This window comes from Macrobrachium rosenbergii, chromosome 48 (assembly GCF_040412425.1).
Source record: "Macrobrachium rosenbergii isolate ZJJX-2024 chromosome 48, ASM4041242v1, whole genome shotgun sequence".
NCBI classification, from domain to species: Eukaryota; Metazoa; Arthropoda; class Malacostraca; order Decapoda; family Palaemonidae; genus Macrobrachium; species Macrobrachium rosenbergii.
This window is the reverse complement of record NC_089788.1, coordinates 74,159,964-74,183,259: the sequence shown is the minus strand read 5'-3', so window position 1 is coordinate 74,183,259 and position 23,296 is coordinate 74,159,964. Positions and strand designations below refer to the sequence as shown.

General features: G+C 35.8%; 6 protein-coding genes across 9 annotated transcripts in view; 1 reads left to right on the top strand and 5 right to left on the bottom strand.

Annotated features, from left to right (window-relative positions):
- LOC136831560 (pro-resilin-like) overlaps positions 1-23,296 on the top strand; it is a 367,651-nt gene that overhangs the window by 177,078 nt on the left and 167,277 nt on the right. The gene's annotated exons all lie outside the window — the stretch shown is intronic.
- On the bottom strand, positions 2,058-2,986 carry LOC136831767 (pro-resilin-like). Its single transcript, XM_067092389.1, has 3 exons — positions 2,955-2,986; positions 2,644-2,742; positions 2,058-2,485 (listed from the first exon to the last, which is right to left on the bottom strand). The coding sequence occupies exons 1-3, from the start codon at positions 2,964-2,966 to the stop codon at positions 2,156-2,158; spliced, it is 441 nt and encodes a 146-aa protein (XP_066948490.1). The 5' UTR covers positions 2,967-2,986; the 3' UTR covers positions 2,058-2,155.
- Positions 6,302-7,172, bottom strand: LOC136831763 (pro-resilin-like). Its single transcript, XM_067092383.1, has 3 exons — positions 7,143-7,172; positions 6,893-6,991; positions 6,302-6,734 (listed from the first exon to the last, which is right to left on the bottom strand). The coding sequence occupies exons 1-3, from the start codon at positions 7,152-7,154 to the stop codon at positions 6,405-6,407; spliced, it is 441 nt and encodes a 146-aa protein (XP_066948484.1). The 5' UTR covers positions 7,155-7,172; the 3' UTR covers positions 6,302-6,404.
- Positions 12,611-14,160, bottom strand: LOC136831766 (pro-resilin-like). The gene is made up of 3 exons (XM_067092388.1): positions 14,119-14,160; positions 13,081-13,164; positions 12,611-12,954 (listed from the first exon to the last, which is right to left on the bottom strand). Exons 1-3 carry the CDS (start codon positions 14,128-14,130, stop codon positions 12,640-12,642), a joined length of 411 nt encoding a protein of 136 aa, XP_066948489.1. The 5' UTR covers positions 14,131-14,160; the 3' UTR covers positions 12,611-12,639.
- Positions 17,086-17,845, bottom strand: LOC136831764 (uncharacterized). The gene is made up of 3 exons (XM_067092384.1): positions 17,819-17,845; positions 17,604-17,684; positions 17,086-17,477 (listed from the first exon to the last, which is right to left on the bottom strand). The coding sequence occupies exons 1-3, from the start codon at positions 17,828-17,830 to the stop codon at positions 17,157-17,159; spliced, it is 414 nt and encodes a 137-aa protein (XP_066948485.1). The 5' UTR covers positions 17,831-17,845; the 3' UTR covers positions 17,086-17,156.
- LOC136831765 (pro-resilin-like) lies at positions 21,436-22,145 on the bottom strand. Of its 2 annotated transcripts, XM_067092386.1 has the most exons (3): positions 22,118-22,145; positions 21,901-21,981; positions 21,436-21,778 (listed from the first exon to the last, which is right to left on the bottom strand). In XM_067092386.1, the coding sequence occupies exons 1-3, from the start codon at positions 22,127-22,129 to the stop codon at positions 21,458-21,460; spliced, it is 414 nt and encodes a 137-aa protein (XP_066948487.1). In that variant the 5' UTR covers positions 22,130-22,145; the 3' UTR covers positions 21,436-21,457. The 2 variants fall into 2 exon arrangements, with proteins under 2 accessions (XP_066948487.1, XP_066948488.1); XM_067092387.1 differs by lacking the exon at positions 22,118-22,145 and having other exon boundaries at positions 21,901-21,993.

The following is a 23,296-nucleotide window of genomic DNA, read 5'->3' as shown; positions in this document are numbered from 1 at the left end:
ATATGATGAGGGTTAATTAAGGTTAATACGGCAGGATAAAAGTGAAAATAAGAGAAGACTTAATTGAGGTCAATACAGCATGATAAAAATAAAAGGAGACCTAACAGTGGTGAATAAGGCAGGATAAAGAGGAAAACTGAAAGAGAAGGAATTGGGGCGGACGAATCATTAGGCGAACAAACATGTAACCTCCTGTGGACTTCAGGGCGCTGAACTGCAATGACTGTAGACCAAAATATACCGGTACGTTAAGACAAGGGACACCAGTATGATAGGTCGATAATAATTTGAGAAGCAAAATGGAAATACTGAAGAGATTTCAAGGCGTGTCAGCAAAAAAAAAAACAAACAAACTATAACACTGTTAAAGTAGGAGTTTGTATGTCACGTTTTGAGACGTAGAATTTGATTAGAGTCCTTTCTTATAAATCAAAGAATTTGCCTGTGTCACGTTTTGAGGCGTAGAATTTGATTAGAGTCCTTTCTTATAAATCAAAGAATTTGCCCAGGACAAATCTTCGGTTATTCAAGGTCATCGACCTTTTCCATTTGACATCATAAAATTTTTATTCACCATCATAAACTAAGTAAAGGCCTTCATCATGAAGGAATGAGAATCCATTGCTACTTTAGCTCATATAAAATCTACTGTATAATGATAAAGGCATAATATGGTAATAAAATGGGTCAATGATTTCAAAAAAATAAAAATAGAAGTCTAGTCTGTCTTCGGGACATCATGACTTTCGTGAGTAAATTCAGTGAACTGAACCAAGGACCCACTAGTTAGTGGGTCCTTCTTGAATCAGAAGGCAGAACCGGATAGCTGACGTGCTCAAAGTTAGAATCTGTTCACCTGCTTTACCTTATAACTTTTGATTAATCTAGTATCTGAGATGGTGTAAAATCCGTCTGAGCCCCAATATGTTTCAGCAGAAACCTCAAGGATAATGCACAATCCACTGAGGGCCGTGAATGCCGGTTTCTCATAAGTAAAAACAGAGTTTTTTGTCTAACGCCTTTGAAATCCATGAGTCAACCCAAAATGACGAAGTTAATTACCATCACTGCTGTTATTCTCATCAGTTTAATTTGATAAAGAAAAAAGTTGATTACTGCGACCACGCCAAATATCATATGCTTACATCCATCACCAAAACGTTTCAAAAAACTCTAAGTCCACATTCACGCTCCAGGGAAAAAAGGGTAATAGCTCGTAGGCTGTAAACTAATATTGTAATTACAAGAGCTAAGAAAGAAATTGGTGAGTTATTCTTTTCGTATTTTCAAATCAGATTCGAAGGGAACCTGAAATCTCTCATTTAGGTGTGGCTTCTTAATTTTCAAAGAACTGAACAGCTGATCTGGTATCATTTTCAAATAAACCTTAGAAAGGCAAAACTTTTGAGAGAAAAATTGCACTCAGTAATGTCAGAATCACCACAGAATAATCAGAAAACAGTGAGTTGCTTATTATTATTATTATTATTATTATTATTATTATTATTATTATTATTATTATTATTATTATTATTATTATTATTATTATTATTATTATTATTATTATTATTATTATTATTATTATTATTATTATTATTATTATTATTATTATTATTATTATTATTATTATTATTATTATTATTATTATTATTATCAAGATGTGTAAACAAATGGATTAAAAACCATACGAATAAATTCACAGGGTTTCCATTGCCATCTTAACTAGCAAAGTATTTTCTTATTAGACATAATTAAATTTCTTTTTCACTCCTGTAAGCAACATCTTCTTACATTAACTTATAATGGAGATTACGATAAGGTAAATAGTACCCAATTTGATGAGGAATTCTAGTCAACTTGGCAACATTCATTATCTCTGAACGCTGAAGGAATATCTTCAGTGATAGAAGCTCTGTATGAAACTTATCCATCCCTCTATGGAGTTTTGTCCCAGGTTAGAGCACAACACTAAAAACTTCCATAATCTGAAGGATTTTTTCTTTCAGTGTAATACCAAAGACAATGATAAAAACTACAAGGTATAAGAAAGCTGTAGATAATTCTCTTTCTGATTTATTTACAAATAAGTTACAAAATAAATACTGAGTCTGGTATCATTCGAGACTTCCATAGTTGGCAGATTCCCGCGAAGTGTTTACTTGGATTCGTTGGAGTCGAAGTAGGACCTCCTTGGAGGAGCATACCTGGCGAACTCGCGGGACTCGAAGGACTCGTCTGAGTCGGGGAAGCGAGCCTCTCCCTGGTAAGTCACTTCGGCGATGTATCCGTCGCCGCCGTCGACGCGGTAGGCCACCCTCTGCAGGCGGCCGTCGGGGAGCTGGACGTAGTAGGATCCCTGAGTCTCGTCTCCATCACGTTGCTCCTGGTGTCCGAAGTCGTTGCGGGAGGGTGGGTGGTTGACGGCCCAGTTGAAGTTGTAACGAGCCTCGCTGGACTCATAGGACTCGTCGGATCCTGAGGAGAACTGGAAACGAGGTAAGATTATTAGTCTACATTAGGCTCATTAATATCTTGATATGTTATCTCATGTAGATACATAAGTAAAGAAAATGATAATCAAATGTAGATGAACATTAAAATGAAACAATTAATACAAACAATCTACAGCACATAGTTACTCACTCTTGCTCTAGGCCTAGGTGGAGAGTAGGAATATCTCTCGAAGCTTTCGAAGCTGTCAGCTGCAACACAGGCAGCCATGCCCAGAACGACCAAAATGACCTGAGAAAAGATTCACAATTAAAGCTATATCTCATGAATAAAATCAGCTATGAGTATCAGACTTTAAAAAGTATTCTACAAATACCTATTTCCATTGAATTCTAACTCAAGAGAAACTATATTTCATATGAATATTCCAAAGCATTTGAAAATCTCAGCTACACTAATTCTTCATCCACCAGGAAATGGATTATCACCGGAGGTTCAGTTACCTTAGAATGCATAGTGTTCTTGCTGAAGTACCAAGAAGAGTTACTGTGTTATCCTCTTCTTCCTCTCGATATATATACTCGAAGGCAAGGTAAACTGGGCGCCTCCCACGAGTCTCTTACCAGTTTTTCAAGCCCCAATTTCAAAACGTTTTCTGACCTTCCGCTGTTTCTTGCAGGGGCCAAAAGAGAATGGAATTAATAAGTTGTTTTGTGTGACGTTTCTGATAATACTTGTGAACCTTACTTGGTTATTATTTGCTAAAAGATTTTACTGTTTATCTATTTATTTTACAGAAAGAAATGTATTTCTTTATTATATCCTGAGTGGAAAATATAATCAATTTTACCCTTTACGAAAAGTGCCTGGTAATCATGTGAATGCACAGTTTTTTTTAAAGAATATGACATAAGCATGAAGGTACTGTATAAACACATGGGTATATTTAACTACAATGTATCGCCTATCTTATTGTTTACGTTCATAATTATATCTGAACAGAAGAAACGGTTCATTTAGAAAATCTACTTTATTTTAATCTAGTATTTATTTAATCCTTCAGTTATTATTATTATTATTATTATTATTATTATTATTATTATTATTATTATTATTATTATTATTATTATTATTATTATTATTATTTGGCAGCAGACCCTTTAAACAGGTTTTATTGAATAATATTGCTGCTTCAGCTGTACTGATTTTATAGAAGTCCGCAATAAGGAAAATAGAAAAGTCTTCTATAAAATAAATGCAGCTGAAGCAACAATAATATTCAATAAAACCTATTATTATTATTATTATTATTATTATTATTATTATTATTATTATTATTATTATTATTATTATTATTATTATTATTATTATTAACTGTACATTCTAAATATTCAAACCAAAACGCTTTTATTTGACTACTAAGTTTGCAAACAATAATAATGTTAACAAATATAATAATGAGAGAGAGAGAGAGAGAGAGAGAGAGAGAGAGAGAGAGAGAGAGAGAGAGAGAGAGAGAGAGCGTGTAGAGCAAGGGAGAGTTTTCAGACAAAGCAGGATAACTATTCAACGAGGCAGTTACTTAAAATTCCCAACGTTTTCTTCAGAGCTACCCAAGACAAGTTTCTCCTGTTTACATACAAAGTAAAGATACTTAATCCCCTGGTACTAGATCGGTTCGTTTATTGTGAATAAATTCAAAATTAGACGAAAGAATTTTTATCACCAGTAAAAGAGTTATTCAGTAGTTAATATTTAGATGGGTAGGCATAAAATGAAAATTGTTAGGAACAGGCAGAAAATTACCTTAGTTGTCACAAAGGTATTAAAGTTGGAGACAAAATGTATTGGAGAGAACAAGTAATTGTAAAGTGTAATATAGGTATTTAGACAATACAAAATGAGAGATTCTGAGAAAAAATAAACTGTTATTGTCTTTTCACTATGTCTACGAATGACAGATTAGATTACACAAAAAGGAGTTCTCAGTCAGGGAATGTATAAGCAACATAAGCTTAAAGAATTCCAATCTGCTCCCTATAGGCTGAGTAACCAAAGATCTTCTCGAAGCTTCTTCAGCAGTTCTACGTTCACATCATCAATTACAGGCTACTTTGGGAGCAAGAGCCAGTGCTGGTATATCCCCTACTTAACATACTCCGTCTATCCATCCATACTTTTTACAAGAGATTAATTTTTATCAATGAATAACGGAGCGGATGAACAACAAGCTGAGTGCTGTAGGTGGGTCATTGTAGGTGAGTCATGAACTCTACATCGAATTTCCCTAATCATGAAGCAAGCACATACATCTGTATTTGTCAGTTATGATTATTAATGCTGAAGAAGAAGAAGAAGAAGAAGAAGAAGAAGAAGAAGAAGAAGAAGAAGAAGAAGAAGAAGAAGAAGAAGAAGAAGAAGAAGACTGGAAAGGTTAATAGGAAGCCTTAAGTGTTGTCTTCTTTCTCGGCGAAATGCAAACTTTAAATCACTGACTGAGAGATAATTCTAGGGTTATAAATGGGCATTTTTAGGGTTTTCAGATCGTCAACGACGAAAATGCTGACACTTGAATGATGCTGATTTGTCTTATGTGATATTACACATACAACTCAAGATCAGCTGATAACGTTGCAGTGAATGAAGAAATAAATACGGCAATAAGATGTTGGAACATTCTAAAAGGCTGATCATAAAATATTGTGTTCTTGTGAAAGCAATCCAGTACTTTATCAAGATGTGGGTAAATTCTTCGTTGAAGAGAATATTGCTGAAAAAGCCTTTTGACTTAGTAGGCACAGCATAATGTAAGTAACTTCTGAGAGAGAGAGAGAGAGAGAGAGAGAGAGAGAGAGAGAGAGAGAGAGAGAGAGAGAGAGAATTCCAGGGGTAGAGGTGCCTAAAGATACACTATTCCATCGTATTACACATCTATGAAAATGCAAATTAAAGATAAATAATTAACAAGAATATCGATCACTTCATCTAATCTATCCTTGAATTGGTCTGTAGTAATACAGTTCACAACCTCAGCCAGTAGTCTGCTCGTGTTTGAACCCTTTCAATATCCAGTTTCCATTTCGTTGGTTCTAGTTTGGCTACCTACTTGCCTTAAATAGGTTCCTGTAATTTAGACTGTTTATACCTTCGAGTATCTGAAACGTTTCTGTTTAACTTACTGCTAAGTCGACGTTTTTCATGACCCCAAATAATGGCGTTCTGGCCTCCCTTTGATATCTATGATGTCTGACTGATGGCGTCAGTCTGGTTGGTCTTACTTGTATTGCTTCTCATCTTTCCGAGTCCTTCCTCCGGGATGGCGACCAGAATTGAACAATGTACCGAACATTGTGGTCTAAGTTAGGTCTAACGAGTTAGTATTGTCTCTCGGAAGATATTGACTGACTGATAAAAAGCTATTTTACATCATAGAGAGAGAGAGAGAGAGAGAGAGAGAGAGAGAGAGAGAGAGAGAGAGAGAGAGAGAGAGAATAATCAGTAACAATTTTGTATATTTAATCAGAGACGTGGTACTCAAATAGTAGGATGCTTATCCTTTACGTTCTTTGCCTTGTTCGTAATTTTTATTGTAACTTTTCATTATCAAAAGTATTTCAGATAATAATTAATGATAAAAAATACTGGATTATTTTATATTTTTCTTGAATTCTTTAGAACCAGGGACATGATAGAACCTCCTGGGAGGGTCCTGAGACCCGTAGGATTCGAAGGAATCAGGGAACTGAGACTCTCAGGAGTAGGTCCCCTCAGCAATCCATCAACCCTCACCGTCTAGTAGGAAGGTATTTCAATTAAAAGATTTATATTTCAGGTAATTTTTGCTTTATTTTACAAATAAATTATAAATAAATACAGCATCCAAGACCCAGAGATGGATCTTATCGACGTGGAATTCCTTCTTCAGGAGCGTCACCGAGATCCTCGCCCAAAATCTACTTGGATTCGTTGGAGTCGAAGTAGGACCTCCTTGGAGGAGCATACCTGGCGAACTCGCGGGACTCGAAGGACTCGTCTGAGTCGGGGAAGCGAGCCTCTCCCTGGTAAGTCACTTCGGCGATGTATCCGTCGCCGCCGTCGACGCGGTAGGCGACCCTCTGCAGGCGGCCGTCGGGGAGCTGGACGAAGTAGGATCCCTGAGTCTCGTCTTCATTGCGTTGCTCCTGGTGTCCGAAGTCGTTGCGGGAGGGGCCGTGGTTGACGGCCCAGTCGAAGTTGTAACGAGCCTCGCTGGACTCGTAGGACTCGGCGGATCCTGAGGAGAACTGGAAAGGAATTCAGAATATTAGTCTACGTTAGACTCATTAATATCTTGATATGTTAGTTTATGTAGAAACATAAATAAAGAGAATTATAAGGAAATAATGATGAAGACTGGAAGAAAACAGTCAATACAAACAGTCTGAAGCACATAGTTACTTACTCTTGCTCTAGGCCTAGGTGGAGAGTAGGAATATCTCTCGAAGCTCTCGAAGCTGTCAGCTGCAACAAGGGCAGCCAAACCCAACACTACCAAAGCAACCTACGAAAAGAACCACAAGAAATCAGAATAACAAGAAAATTAGAAAGTGGAACTACAAGTAATGTTTCTCAATTCTGATACTGTCATGTTTCTCAAAAATATTTCATTCCAATATCAGTAATGCTTCAAAATGAGGAGCATTTGAGCTTACTTTAGAATGCATCTTGTTCTCGCTGAAGCCTCAAGATGAGTACACAGCCTTGTCCTCTTCAACAGCTTTATATATAATCGGCAAAGACGAGGCGGGTGGGCAACGCCTTCCCTTCTAAGTCCAGTTTTTGCGGCCCAATTTCCAAACGCCCCGTGACCTCACGCCTCTTTTGTGCATAACGCAAGTAGGAAAAAAGTAACATCAAATTCGTGCAAAATAGTTTGATAGATAGTTTTGTGTGAAAAGATGTATTATAACATTAGTCATGAATTTTCTTGAAATCAGTGATAAATTCAGCATTCCAATTGCATTTCTGAAATCATATTGGAGAGTTATTATCCCATTGATAATAATTACTTTCCTTCCCTATTGCTTGATAATATCATTTATAACAAAATTTTACTTTCCCCCCTTTTCTTTAACACGAATATTTTAGACAGACATACACAATATATATATATACTGTATATAATATATATATATATATATATATATATATATATATATATATATATATATATATATATATATGCATATATGTGTGTATATATAATATATATATATATATATATATATATATATATATATATATATATATATATATATTATGTATTTATTTGTGTGTGTGTATTTGCACGCTTGTGTATAAATATATTTCACATAACTGATAACAGAAGCATCATTTCCTTGAGCTATTCTCTACTGAAAGAAAATATTTTAAAACAAATATACTTTAGCATACTCTTACATATACTCTGTGTATATTTCTAAGAACGTCAAAATGTCCAAAATCATCTAAAAAAAAAAATATACATATCGTAGCAATCCTGATATGTATCATCCTTAAGCATTTTTTGCGCAGAAGTTTTTTAAAAAAATGTTTGTTGTCACTAATACCAATAAGTTTCTGAGAATTCGTCACAGGGCATATGTCAGTTTAATGTTTACTTCTGTATTCGAACTCTATTGAGTCATTCGTCACTCACAAAGATGAATTAGTCTTAGTAATCGCGGATTTGGAAGTGTTTTTTGGGAGCTTAATTGCTGTTAGGTATAAATTAAACAATTAAATACGTATGATGGCATGGATGGATGCACGTAGTGCTACCTGTGTATAGCTTGCTTTGCATTCACACACACATACACACATACACACACACACACACATATATATATATATATATATATATATATATATATATATATATATATATATATATATATATATATATATATATATATATATAGATATATATATACATATATATATATATATAATAAAATATATAAATATATATATATATGTGTGTGTATATTACATATATATATATATATATATATATATATATATATATATATTATATATATATACATAAATGTATATATAAACATATACATATATTATATATATATAAACATAAACTTTAAGTCGTTATCTTCAAATCTCTGGCTATTAGGTAAAACACTGAAAATCCCGATTCCAATTCAATCCCAGCAATAATCACTACCCGTCATCACATCCAAACAAACTAACCCCATTTACACCACGTTACACTCACCAACTCCCAAACATCCATCACGCCAACGCCACACCTCACTGACCAAGCGCCGATTTGCGGCAACGTCTTCCTGTCAAAAATTCCAGTTAGAAAATTCTCTGCGCATACCAGTCCAAGGTCCTGGGGGGCAGTCAGTCTCGCAACGGCCGCAGCTCAGTCGATAAAGAAGTCGACCAGATGGGCAAAGCATGAAATCGGAAGCGGAGGAGCGTCCTTGACCGTCCCTTTTGTTGGGAGATTTCTAAAGAATCGCGAGGCTTCCGTCCTCTTGCGCTGCCGCGGGTAAATGGGTTAGAGGAAATTGCCACTAAGACGGAATTTATGTCAAGCCAAGCACTGGGGTACTTTCAGCCACTTGGTGTTTTAAAGATTGAAAAGGAGATGGAGTGGATGGACAGTAAGGTAAAGACATCAAGAAAATAAATAAAATTAAGTACTGCAGTTACATTACTGTACAAGGAACTAAAATCTACAATTGCAGTAAGAAGTAATAATTGGAGAGATTGAACAGCAAGAAGGAAATGGAGGTAAAGTAAAATGCTAAAATGTGCGTGTAGCTAGGGGCCGAAGGGACGCTTCAAACACTCTTCAGTAATGCCTACAAAGCGCCACATGAGGCGCACTGACGGCGCTACCCCTAAAAGTCTAAGAAGTGGGTGCAGCTAGGGGCCGAAGGGACACTTCAAGCACTCTTTGGTAACGCCTACAGTGCACCACGTGAAGAGGTGCGCTTCGGAAGGCACTTTCACCCCCTACGGAGAGGACGAAAATAATGACAGTGATGGCGAGGAGAAACCATGGGCTGAAGTTCATGAGAAAACAGTCGCTGACATTTCTGAAGCTGAAAAGGTTCGGTTACGTTCCATTGCTGTAAATTTTATTCAGAGAATGTCAGAGGCGAACTTCCAGGCCTTCAAATTTTGCGTTTTTTCACCATTTTTTTACTTCTGTGTTGCCCGCTTTCGTCGTGCTGCGATAAAAAAGCCATTTTGATTTCATTTTTCATATCGTTCGTGGTGGCGAAATCCTGAAGTGGAGGGCTTGACAGTTCTAAGGGATTTCTGATAATAATAATAATAATAATAATAATAATAATAATAATAATAATAATAATAATAATAATAATAATAATAATAATAATAATGGTGAAGAAATCCACAATGGTGTAAATGTAAATATATATTAGAAATTGTAAGATTTTTATGAATAATAATAATATAATAATAATAATAATTAAGAGATTGAACTTATCAATATTCTTTTACTAATATAAAAAGGCCTAGTAACAATATGATTATAGTTTTAACATCAATATTCACCAGTTATTGTATAAGAAAAAGACTGTTTTCAAAGTATATACACAAAATATATACCATTGCTGAATGGATGTTTATACACATAGATATATACGTACTGTCACAGATGTATACTTACACATATTACTGAAGTTTTATAATGCCATATTTCTTTCCGTTCTTAACGTATGATTCACAAAACAGCGAGTTGAATAAATGGACAGACTTGATGCCTTGTAAATTATTGGTTGATATTAATAAATACCTCTTATCTGTATCTGATAATGATTGGAGACACGTTTTCTTGTGAGTGACTGTCATATATTAGTGATAAACTAATGATAAAATATCTGCTTTCATATCTGTTCGTTTGTTTTATTTTTACAGACTCAATTTCGTAAGCGAAATTTACCGCACCATGTTGTCTCGACGATACATTCACTTGCAGTGTAATCTCTGAATATTCAAATTTAGGCATATATCTGTATAATATAATTCTTCCTGAGAGCCTACAATCAACAGTTGTTAAGACGATTATTCACGTTCTATCCACTTTGAAATTTATATTTCCACATTTTTCCATAACAACAGATACTCAGACTTCTCACTGAAGTTTTTTATAAAATTTTTCATTAAGCTTAAAAACATATGAGTGACATATGAATGACTAATAAAACGAGAATTCTCCGTATGCAAAAGACAGGACACTTACTTATTCTTAACATCCATTAATGAACTTTAAGTATCCCCCCTTCCTTCCCAGATAAGCAGATGGATTCATAAGTTGTATGAAGCCCAACACCTGGAAAAACTAGACTTCGCTGATTCACCTTTTCACCTTTCCTATTTAAAGTGCATATTGAACTTTAGCAATCACAGGTGTAACCCTTTGACTTATTCTTTTTTCTAGCACTTCAGAATCTCTTATCTAATAAGACATGAGTTTCAAGTAGTGTTCACATAATTACTTATACTGTATTTGTACTCATATTGGCTGCTTAAGATTACATTGTTTTATTATTATTATTATTATTATTATTATTATTATTATTATTATTATTATTATTATTATTATTATTATTATTATTATTATTATACTGTTGTGCTTACTAAGCGTCAAAGAAATTCAGGAACCTTTGATTTTCTTAAAAATAGAATAGTATGGGTATTTTTTATTTTATTTCTCAAAAAAACGTTCAGTGTAATCTAGACAAACGTTGCAACTTGGCTGTTTTATTCAGCCACTTTTTAGTTGTCTGTAAAAGAAAACTATTGAAATGACTATTTGTCTGTCAGTCCGCCCTCATATCTTAAAAACTACTGAGGCCAGAGGGCTGCAAATTGTTATGTTGATCATTCACCCTCCAACCATCAAACATACCAAATTGCAGCCCTCTAGCCTTAGTAGTTTTTATCTTATTTAAGGTTAAGTTAGCCATGATCGTGCGTCTGGCACCGCTTTGGGTGCCAACAACACAGGTAAACCACCGGGCCGTGGCCGAAAGTTTCATGGGTGCGCCACTGAGAGTTTCATGGGCCGTGGCTGAGAGTTTCTTGGGCAGTGACTGAGATTTTCATACAGCATTATACGCAGTACAGAAAACTCGATTGCGCCGGAGAAACTTCGGCTCACTTTTTTACTCGTTAAAAGCTTAATTTTACCAGAGAACCTCCAGAACTTATCCACATGGAACAAGCACACCAAATGGGTCACTGACTTGAAAATCAAGCTTACAAAGAATGCTGGTTTCAGCCTCTCACTGCAGACCCCACACTGCAGCAGTAACTGATCATGATACAGAGACAGGGATTTTTTCATCCCCTGGGGGAGGAGGTTCGAACTCGCGACATCTGAGTGGCATGTCACGACATTAGTGACCATACCAGAGTTGCAAAACCTAAGCACCTTTATTTGACTGAAATGCTACATAACCACACTAACCTATGCCAATGGTTGGTTATCCTCTTCAGATTAAGATTTCTAAAAGTTTCCAGTGCGATGTAACTTAATTTGTACAGTGGTCTCTTGCACTTAGCCAGTCCTAGGGCATCAAGTTGTACTTAATCCACCCAAGGGAATCATGACCCTGGCATGGGGCATTGCCCCCGGGGACCCACTTCCTTTACCGGTACTGAGTCTTGTGTTGTACCAAGTCTTTGCATGTAGTGTCTCAACAGAGTTTGTTTTGCTTACGAAATATCTTACGGGCTTTTTACTTTATTTCTAAATTTATATATTGATTTGGAATGAACAATATTCGCATTCTTTTTGCCCCTTTTTATCGCAAGAGACGTTATTTCGCAAACTTTGTGTAGTATGCACTTCGATATATATCTGCAATTCAATATCCTTTACAACTGTCTCTTTAATTTTCTAAATTTTCTGTTTGTTATTTTGTGAAGTTTGCTCAAGAAATTCAATTGTCTCTTTAATTTTCTAAATTTTGTCTTTATATGATGCTTGCTTAAGAAATCCGGTTTTGTATAGACTTGGCTCACAAGTTAACTTCTTAAAGGGTTTAAGTCTAAAACAAAGGAAGTTTAATCAGCTTTTTTCATTGCATTTTTATTGAAATAACAGAATAAATTAAATCAGTGGCAATAAGACTTGTACATGTTCTCAGGTCAGGGCAAAGAAGAGATTTACTTGGACTCGTTGGAGCCATAGTAGAACCTCCTGGGAGCCTCTCGGGATTCGTAGGATTCGAAGGAGTCGGGGAACTGAGCCTCGCCGGAGTAGGTCACTTCGGCGATGTATCCGTCGTCGTCAGAGGCGCGGAAGGCCACCTTCTGCAGGCGACCGTCGGGGAGGTGGACGAAGTAGGATCCCTGGGTGTTCTCGCCGTCACCGGCTTCCTCGTGTCCGAAGTCGTTGCGGGAGGGGCCGTGGTTGACGGCCCAGTTGAAGTTGTAACGAGCCTCGCCGGACTCGAAGGACTCGGCGGAGCCGGAGGAGAACTGAGGGAGGAGATTGATCGTCAGGAGATGATTTACAAGCGCCTAAATTTTTCTTTGTCTTATCGAAGCTGTAATTCAACATAAAATGAAATTAGCTTATTGCAAACAATAGAAATCTTTACTCACTCTTGCTCTTGGGGCGGAATAGGAGTATCTTTCGAAGCTGTCAGCTGACACGAGGGCAGCCAAGCCCAAGAACACAGCGAGGACCTGAAAATAAAGAACATGATCCGATTATTTCTCTCAAGCTTCAGTTTCGTGAAAAATTATTTCAGCTTGCAAGTTCGTGAATAAGATTTTATCTTTAGAACTTAAATATTAAGGCTTCGAGGACTTGCTTGATGTCTTTCAGAATTATGGTTAAAAGTCTTGATCCCGAATCATTGTTTCAGAAGAATCTATGAGGCATTTTAATCGTTATTATTAAAAAATAAAAGCACTCTCAAACATTCGTTAAAAGGTGCACTCTAAATAATTATTCTTGCAAAGTCTTTCAGAAACATTTTTGGTAAAGGCTACATCTAAAATTATTATTGGAACAGAGGCCTTTCACTAATCATTAATAAAACAAATTCCAGCAAGCCTTTGTATGGAGGTACAATTTAAGCAAAGTCAGAGGAGCAGTTTAGGAAAAGGCATCATCTAAAACCAGTGTTGCAACAGCCTCAGAAAGATTCTAAAAATTCGCAACCGCCTATCAAAAGGTGAAGTACTAAAACATTATTTAAGCAAAGTCTTGAAAATATTTAAGAAAAAGGCGAAAAAAGTGACATCTGAAATTGTTACTGGAACAGTTTTAGAGACATTATGAAAGCCCTCACCCAAACACCCCAGTCATATATATATATATATATATATATATATATATATATATATATATATATATATATATATATATATATATATATATATATATATATATATATATATTATTCAGTAGATGAAACTATTCATATGGAACAAGCCCACCAAAGGGGCCACTGACTTGATATTCAAGCTTCCAAAGAATATGATGTTCATTAGGAAGAAGTAAGAGGATTTAAAGGGAAACACAAAAAGAAGAGATCCCACTTATTAAAAAAGAAAAAATAAATTAATAAATAGATAAAAATGTATTAAAATGCAATATATATATACATATACATATATGCATATATATCTCACCTTCGCCATCATGTTGTCAGTGAGAGAGAGAGAGAGAGAGAGAGAGATTTCCCAGAGAGAATCTGATGCAGCATCCCGTCTCGACCCGCGTTATATATACATGTACGCGTCCCGGTCAAGTATGAGGTGGGCGGTGCCCGTTTCAGTCATTCCTTCAGCCAGTTTTTCTTTTCCTTCTTCCTCTCTCTTTTCCTTTTTCTTCTCGCTTTCCGTTTTTGCCGCCGTTTCGACACTGTCTCGTGTGATTTCATGTCGGTCGGAAACTTTCCTTCTTAGCCTGCTTCAGGTAGGTGTTTAATCTATCAAAAGCGTTCGTGGGCATCCTTGACCTGACGCTTATTACGAATCGCAAGATGATAAAATCATTTCTAGCCTAACTTCTGCGCATATGTAACGAAAGGAATTGGTGATAAATTTCGCCAAAGTAAGTCCGTTGAACTTCATTATTCTCTTTCTCTCTCTCTCTCTCTCTCTCTCTGCTTCATTGACGAAAATTGACCCAGAATATCATTACCTAACTTATATTTTATATGAATTTCGAATGCTCTGTTTCTTATCATCGATTGCTTCCATCATAACAATTGCAACAAAGATATGTAGAGGTCATAACCAAAGCCAACAAGGATTCTTGGAAATACGTTAAAATGAGCCGTTACTCCTATTTTTTTTCATATTTTTTCTCTTTCGTTATTACTTAAGAACTATAAAGTTATTATTTTAATTATTATCACCGTAACATTTACGGCTGTTGTAAGTGTTGTGACGGTTGTTTATTGATGTTGTATGTCTCCTCATTAATAACAAAAGAATCAATAAGAAGGTTATATTATTATAAGTATTAGAAAGAGTAAAAGCAAAATTGTTTAAAAACTGGGTTATTTCTCAGTTTCTAACAAAAAACTGATGCTTTCAAATAATACCAAACATCTCTCTGCCTTGCAAAAACAGTTGTTTGAAATAAACTTTATTTCATATACTTATTTCTTCTTTATGGAATAGTAACAAGCGCACAAACATACGCACATATAGTCATATATACATACACACACACACACACATATATATATATATATATATATATATATATATATATATATATATATATATATATATATATATAATATTATATATAATCAAAACGTCCTTTAATATCCAATTCAGCTCTTTCGAAATAATATATTTTCCGAAGGGGAATTTTTTAGTTGATAATAAGTCCACCGTCCCGTGGGGTCGAACCAGCGACGGACGAGGAATCAGGACTACAGGGACGCACTAACGCAAACACCCTCACTCAAACACTTCCAGACTTATATATATATATATATATATATATATATATATATATATATATATATATATATATATATACATATATATGTATGTATATATATATATACCCTTAAGATTTACATATGATTGTAAGACTTTCCAATATGAATATTTCTCCAAGGTAGAGGTGAGGCACTCTTAAAATCACAGACGTAGCGAATAGTCGAATAACGACGAAAGCTCCCTTCCTGAGACAATGGTTCGAATTCCTCCAGAGAGCAGAGACGATCTATCACCCTTTCCACGAGAAGAAGAAGAAGAAGAAGAAGAAGAAGAAGAAGAAGAAGAAGAAGAAGAAGAAGAAGAAGAAGAAGAAGAAGAAGAGATCATCACAGGATCGTTTTGTCTGACTGGCTGGAGTCAAGGTTTTTCCAAGGAACTACTTAGACGCGTTATTGAATAAACCGGTTGCAGAATATACGATGGGAACTGGAGATAGATTTTTGAATGTTTTTTTTTTTAATGGAAGCAATATATTTTCCTCCCTTTGGGTTTCTCTCAAAGGATACTGATTTAATCTTTATTTTTAAAGGTTCAAACACGATACCTTGCTAATTATATGTAATGCTCTCTCTCTCTCTTCGTCGGAGCTAGAAAAACGTTCTAGATTTTGCGACAAAAAAATCAGTGCAAAGTGACCTCTTGTAGTAACAGCGTTGCATAACATTGAAAAGTTAGACTATGTGCAAAAATGAAATGCAAAAACACCTGAAAAGAGAAATAACTTAAAAATTATTTCCAGTTTATGGTCATTTCCATATTTTATAAAAGTATAACAACCTCTCATCTGGAATTATTTAAAATGACCGCACGCATGATACAATCCTTATCTTATGAATACACAACCTACAATCTGAGGCTGAACTCACCCGTTAGATATGAAAAGGTCAAGGCAGGTCACTCGAGCAATTGCAAGAAATGTTGCGCCAGCATCATTTATCATTAAGATACGAATTTCAAGTTTCATTCCGTCTGCCCCAGAATGGGGTAAATATTTTGAAGGCGCGTTCTCTTCGTCACATTTTCCAGCGCGTTCTCCTCGTCACATTTCCAGGTGCGTTCTTTTCGCAACATTTTCTTTACAGGACCTGTCATTAGCGGTCAAACTGATCGTCGAAGAGGGAATATTTCGAACTTTCCACCCGAGGTCCAAATGACGTTAATACTATTCAATTTTTGGGTCAAATGTCTCTTACATTTATAATTGTTACTGAGTCGAGGCTCTTTTGTTTAAGGAATCTGTTTTCTGACTTAGATTTGGTTCGATTCATGTTGATGTATGTTATGAAGGAATACTAGTTGTACCAAACACAAGCTGATACACAAATATACTAATATACTGGAAAATTCCAGCTTTACGACACAAGTGATTACCACAAAAAACCACAACTGTAATTTTCAAGATGGTATTAGAGGATAATTATTGTCATTTCTTGATCATGGGCAACTTTGCCTTGAGGTAAACATAATTTAGAGTAATAGGTTTAATTTTTGCCGCATCCTGTGATTGACAGCATCAATAAGAAAGGAAATATGCCTATTTTATCTGTTTCATTGATACGGGATTGGAGCAGTGCTCTGGGGATATAAAAAGAATGAAGATAGTGTAATAATTTATTGAAATAAATAAGGCATAACTATTCCAAAAAGGTACAGCGAAACACCAGCGTAGCCAAGACCTAAAACCGTCTTCAGAGGAACTTCAAGATTTACTTGGACTCGTTGGAGCCGGAGCCATAGTAGAACCTCCTGGGAGCCTCACGGGACTCGTAGGATTCGAAGGAGTCGGGGAACTGAGCCTCACCGGAGTAGGTCACATCGGCGGTGTATCCGTCGTCGTCGGAGGCGCGGAAGGCCACCCTCTGCACGCGACCGTCGGGGAGGTGGACGTAGTAGGATCCCTGGGTGTTCTCGCCGTCTCCGGCCTCCTGGTGTCCGAAGTTGTTGCGGGAGGGGCCGTGGTTGACGGCCCAGTCGAAGTTGTAACGAGCCTCGCCGGACTCGAAGGACTCGAAGGATCCTGAGGAGAACTGCAGGGCAAAGGAATAAGAATCTTCAGTCTGAGTCTTCAGAGCTTTGAGGCTTCGATACTTCGACGCCATTTATTTTATATTATTAAATTTCATCATAATTCGAAAAATACTAATAATACTCACCCTTGGGCGGGAATATCTTTCGAAGCTTTCGAAGCTGTCGGCTGCCACGAGGGCGACTAAGCCCAGAAGAGCGAAAGCGACCTGAAAAGATGTTTGAAAGACTTGATGATCACTGGTACCTTCGAATGAAATAACACGTTTATCATTTACAAATGTCTAAGCATATATACATTCTTTGATTAAATATATCTTATTGGGAACATCTCATTCCTTACCTTAGCAACCATGTTGATCTTGTTGAAGTCTCGAGAAGAAACTGATGCTTTGTCCTGCCTCCAGAATCATATATATACCCCAAACTGCAAGGTGGGTGGAGTCAGGTAATAGATTCTAAAACAAGTTTTTCCTGTTAGATTTCCAAAGAGCTTCTGTCACTTTAGTAAGCTGCAATGATGATTCCTCCTTGATAAACTAAGGAAAGTCTTTGAGACGCATGACCTCCACACCATTCTTGCTTTATTAAATATTCAAAAAAATTGACGGGAAATATTCCTGTGACTTTTTTTATTTATATTCTAATCACTGTAAATATATTAATATCGTATTAATATTTCTTCCCTTAGGAGAACGACATCTCTAATCATAGAATTTTTTTCCTGCGGATTTTTTAGAAGCTTTGTCAAAATCTGGAACGAAAAATTCTCATATTTATTTCTCGTATTTTTGTGTTTTATGTGAATCTCACTTGAGTTGCTCTCAGAAACTCAAAATATTAAATTTTTTTTCTCTAGTTTATCGCTGGACTAGATACATATTTAAAATGAAGAAGAAAAATAATTTTTCGATAAATTTTATGAATATAAATTTATGTTGCTCTCAAATTTTTTATATCAACTGCAAAGGAAAATGTAATTTAATGTAATCGAAATTTAGATGCTGTTCTAGGAAACCAATTAGGAACATGCGGATTTTTAGAAACCAAGAATCAGATTATCAAGGTCGTATAGATTATTGTCACCTAAGAACTTGATCCGTCTAAGAAAATGTCGACTTTTCTTCGGCTCTTCGTCATTTCACAATTAGTAGTAGTACCACAGAGGAGATCGCTTCTACATTCAATATATGATGTTTTGGCTGTTCATGGAAACGCTTGCAGGAGAGAGAGAGAGAGAGAGAGAGAGAGAGAGAGAGAGAGAGAGAGAGAGAGAGAGAGAGCTCGCGTAAGTAGCGGGGGAGACAGAAAGTTTCAGGGAGAGAAAGACTGAGGGAGAGATAGCTCGCAGAATCTTTTTCGCTGTTCACGATTGTAAAGTGATTGCTACGTTTCTTACTAACTCTGGAAAGACGCAGTTATGGACTGGGTTCTAACGTTGGTATTTAGTGACTTTTAATGAAGCTTTTTTTTATTGTAAGTCAAAAATTGTTTAGGAATGGAACAGAATATAGAATTTAGGCCAAAGGCCAAGTGCTGGGACTTATGAGGTCATCCAGCCTGAAACGGAAATTGGGAGTAGAAAGGGTTGAAAGATGTACCAGGAGGAAAACCTCAAAGCAGTTGCCCTATGAGACAAATGTTAAGAGAGGCTGGGCAGCAAAATGGAAGAAAGAGAATATGAATGGAGGCACAGCAAAAGGAATGAAAGGGGTTGCAGCTAGGGACCGAAGGAACGCTGCAAAGATCCTTAAGTAATGCCTACAGTGCACCGCGTGAGGTGCACTGACAGCACTAACCCCTACTGGGTAAAAAATTGTTTTGGTCGTCCAAGAAAATTATGGATGTTCCTAATGACTCGTGGATACGTATCGAAAAAAAGTCTGATTTCTTTTTTCAGTTTATTTTGGATTCTCGGAATGTTAAGGATTTTTCAGTGAAATAATGCTGCATCTTTTCAAAGACTCCTCATTCATTTTTTGTCTTCATTCTTTCCCCATTTCTATGCAAATCCTAAGAAGTTTTTCTTACAATTTTTTAAAAGTTATTGATATAAAATTTCAAATTTTCTAAGTTCACATTTGAACAACAACAGCTGAATGATGTAAAGAGTATGCGATGAAAAATAAACACATGAACAAATTGATTTAGGTTAATTTTATGGCTGATTTTTGATTTCCCATATTTCTAGCAAACAAGACCGAATCCATACCCCAGTGAGAAAATATATTCATCATTATATAAACAAAAGTGTGGAAAACCATATTAAAGGGTGAAAAGCACATCTGAGGTAAATAAAAGCTCAAATATATTTTACACCGGAAGCCAAACTCATAATTGCCATGACCTAAGAATCAAAGAGAAATGCATGAGATTATTCCCTCAGCTCTGGATCAAGTTTTCTAAGAAGCGATTTCGAAAGATTTTCGGCTGTGATCTACTTTGCCATGACTCCTTCTTCTTCTTCTTCTTCTTAGCTTAATTCCTAGTCAACTTCACGTCGTCTTCTTCTTCTTCTTCTTTCTTCTTCTTCTTCTTCTTCTTCTTCTTCTTCTCCTCCTTCTTCTTCTTCTCTTCTTCTTTTTTTCTTCTTCTTCTCCTTCTTCTCCTCCTCCTTCTTATTCTTCGTCTCCTCCTCCTCCTCCTCCTCCTCCTCCTCCTCCTCCTCCTCCTCCTCCTCCTCCTCCTCCTCCTCTTCCTTCCTTCTTTTTATTCTTCTTCTTCTTCACCCAATACACATGCTTTTGGATTTCTTTCTACTTGCCATTTAAAGCAAGATGGACAGTTAATTTTATTACTTTTCTCTTGTTTCTGGCTACAGAGGTACTTTTGTAACCTGTGTACCGGCTACGTGTAATTACGAAGAAACATTCTTTTATCTTCATGACAAATATTAATATCGTGATTAATATCAATCACGGTTTTTTATATACAGTCAGAAAACAGATACTCAGCACCAAGAGTTGAGAAACAGAGGCATTATATTATATATATATATATATATATATATATATATATATATATATATATATATATATATATATATATATAATATATATGACTGTATATATATATATAAAGACTGTTTAAGATAAATTCCCACCTCAATATCTCAAATCTAAATAATACATTCAAACATTGAACGTGAGAGAGAGAGAGAGAGAGAGAGAGAGAGAGAGAGAGAGAGAGAGAGAGAGAGAGAGAGAGAGAGAGAGAGAGAGAGAGAGATATCATGAGCGTTTTTGCCTTGTATATTATTAAGGGAACTCTAATACCCTCCCTGACCTTATCTACTGAAAAGCTCAGACTTTTAATGCCCACTCTGACCTCTTCGCGGTCACTGACTTGAGATTAATATTTCGTGAGATGACTCAAGAACAGATTTACGAAATCGATTTATAGATCTCTGTCATTTTTTTCAAGTTTCTTGTAAGTATTCTAAATGTTTCGTTTTTGGATTTGGGGTCTGAATGAAAAATAGTGATTCTAAAGATTGCTATCTAGCGTTATTACATTTCAAATATATATGAATGTATGTATGTATGTATGTATGTATATATATATATACATATAAATATACACATGTATAGAGATACATATATATTTATTTATATATACACACAATATACATATATATACAGTCAAAAGTAATCATTACTTGTAATTAAATAAATTGATAATAATTGTGCTAATATCATTTATTAGAAATGGTGACACAACACAAACATGAATAATTAGTGTAACAACTCTATATTATTTTGGTACGAGTTCAGTTCGCACTTATATAATGGATCCTTATTCGTCATTTCTCCACTATGCCAAGAGACTTTTTTTGAGGTAGGAGGTAAAATAATATACAAAAGAATCTTATTTGTTTTTAATAAATAATAATAAATACATAACATCAGAAGACCTCGTGGTTGCCAACACCAAAAAGGTCTTTAGGAATTGTGGGTTTATCTGAGGAACTCATTTTCAGGATTTACTTGGACTCGTTGGAGCCAGAGCCATAGTAGAACCTCCTGGGAGCCTCACGGGACTCGTAGGATTCGAAGGAGTCGGGGAACTGAGCCTCACCGGAGTAGGTCACATCGGCGATGTATCCTTCGCCGCCGTCGACGCGGTAAGCGACCTTCTGCAGGCGGCCGTCGGGGAGGTGGACGTAGTAGGATCCCTGAGTCTCGTCTTCATTGCGTTGCTCCTGGTGTCCGAAGTCGTTGCGGGAGGGGCCGTGGTTGACGGCCCAGTTGAAGTTGTAACGAGCCTCGCCGGACTCGAAGGACTCAGCGGAGCCAGAGGAGAACTGCAGGGGAAAAGAATTCTCATTCTCAGTCTGAGTCTTCAGTGCTTTCAGGCTTCGATATTTCGACGTCATAGGTTTATATTAAATTTCATGATAATTCGAAAAATACTAACAATACTCACCCTTGGGCGGGAGTATCTTTCGAAGCTTTCAAAGCTGTCGGCTGCCACGAGGGCGACTAAGCCCAGAAGAGCGAAAACGACCTGAAGTGGCATTTGAAAGATATGATTACCATTGGTATAAATCGTATGAAATACACAGCTTTTGTCATTCACAAATACTTGAGCATATATACAATTCAAAATAGACATATCTTATTAGGACTATCATTTTCCTTACCTTAGCAACCATGTTGATCTTGTTGAAGTCTCGAGAAGAAACTGATGCTTTGTCCTGCCTCCAGAATCATATATATACCCAAAACTGCAAGAAGGGTGGGGTCTGGTAATGAAATTTAAAACAAGTTTTTCTGTTAGATTTCCAAAGGGTTTCTGTCACTTTGGTAAGGTGCAGTTCTGGCTCATCCTTAGTAAACTAAGGAAAGTATTTGAGAGATATGTTAATTTAATTAACATGTTAATTAATATGTTAATTAAGATGTATCTCTGCAGCTTTCTTACTGTATTGAATATTGGGAAACTGACACAAAGTATTCCTGTAACTGTTATTTTTATTTTATGTGATTTTAAAATATTAACTGATTGTATTAATATTTCTTCCCTTAAGATAAAGGCTTATCAATCACAGAATATTTTTGCCTGAAGATTTCTGGAAGTTTTATCAAATTGTGAACATAATTTTTTTTAATTTTTCATATTGTTCCGTTTCATGAGAGTTTGGATCGAGTCATTCTCAAAATTCAAAATTTCCAGTTTTGTCCTTGGTAAACATTTAAACTGAAGACAGAAAATATTTTTTATCAAATTTTTAAAATATATAAATTTGCCGTCTTAAGGATAAGTTATTAGAATCACCACCTTTAATCTCTACCACCAAGGTAAATATTTAGCTTTTCCAATACATCACCTTATCTTACCTCAGATGCTATTTTCTTAAACTAAAGGACTATAAAGGACGTATAGAGTGTTATAGCGTAAGAACTTAATATTACAGTTCCCTATAGCCTTCTGTTATTTCTCAAAAAGTAGCAGTAATACAGAGATTTCTTCTGTACTGGTATTCAATAACTTCGCTGTTCATGGAAGAACATGCTGGGAATCTTCTTCACATGATTATAATATAAGACGTTGGACGTCCTTCAGAACTTTGAAAAGGCGAAGTTATGTAATAAAATCTAATTTTAATATTTACTGCTCTTCTCTAGATATATTTTCTTGCTATAAATCAAATAAATTGCAGCTACAGATAGAAAAAAAGACCGTTGTATTTTTTTACTTTCTGAGGGGTTTTTGGAACATTAAGGATTTAACAAAGATATGACGTTGCATTCTTTCAGATATTTGTCATTCTCATTTTCGCGTCCTCATCATTTTTTATACAAATACTAAGAAATTTTCC

Coding starts and splice junctions, on each gene's coding strand:
- LOC136831767 (XM_067092389.1), bottom strand. Junction 2,486..2,643: donor CACCTAGGCCTAGAGCAAGA/GTGAGTAACTAT, acceptor CCTCGTTTCCAG/TTCTCCTCAGGATCCGACGA.
- LOC136831763 (XM_067092383.1), bottom strand. Junction 6,735..6,892: donor CACCTAGGCCTAGAGCAAGA/GTAAGTAACTAT, acceptor ATTCCTTTCCAG/TTCTCCTCAGGATCCGCCGA.
- LOC136831766 (XM_067092388.1), bottom strand. Junction 12,955..13,080: donor ATTCCGCCCCAAGAGCAAGA/GTGAGTAAAGAT, acceptor CTCCTCCCTCAG/TTCTCCTCCGGCTCCGCCGA.
- LOC136831764 (XM_067092384.1), bottom strand. Junction 17,478..17,603: donor AAAGATATTCCCGCCCAAGG/GTGAGTATTATT, acceptor TTTGCCCTGCAG/TTCTCCTCAGGATCCTTCGA.
- LOC136831765 (XM_067092386.1), bottom strand. Junction 21,779..21,900: donor AAAGATACTCCCGCCCAAGG/GTGAGTATTGTT, acceptor TTTCCCCTGCAG/TTCTCCTCTGGCTCCGCTGA.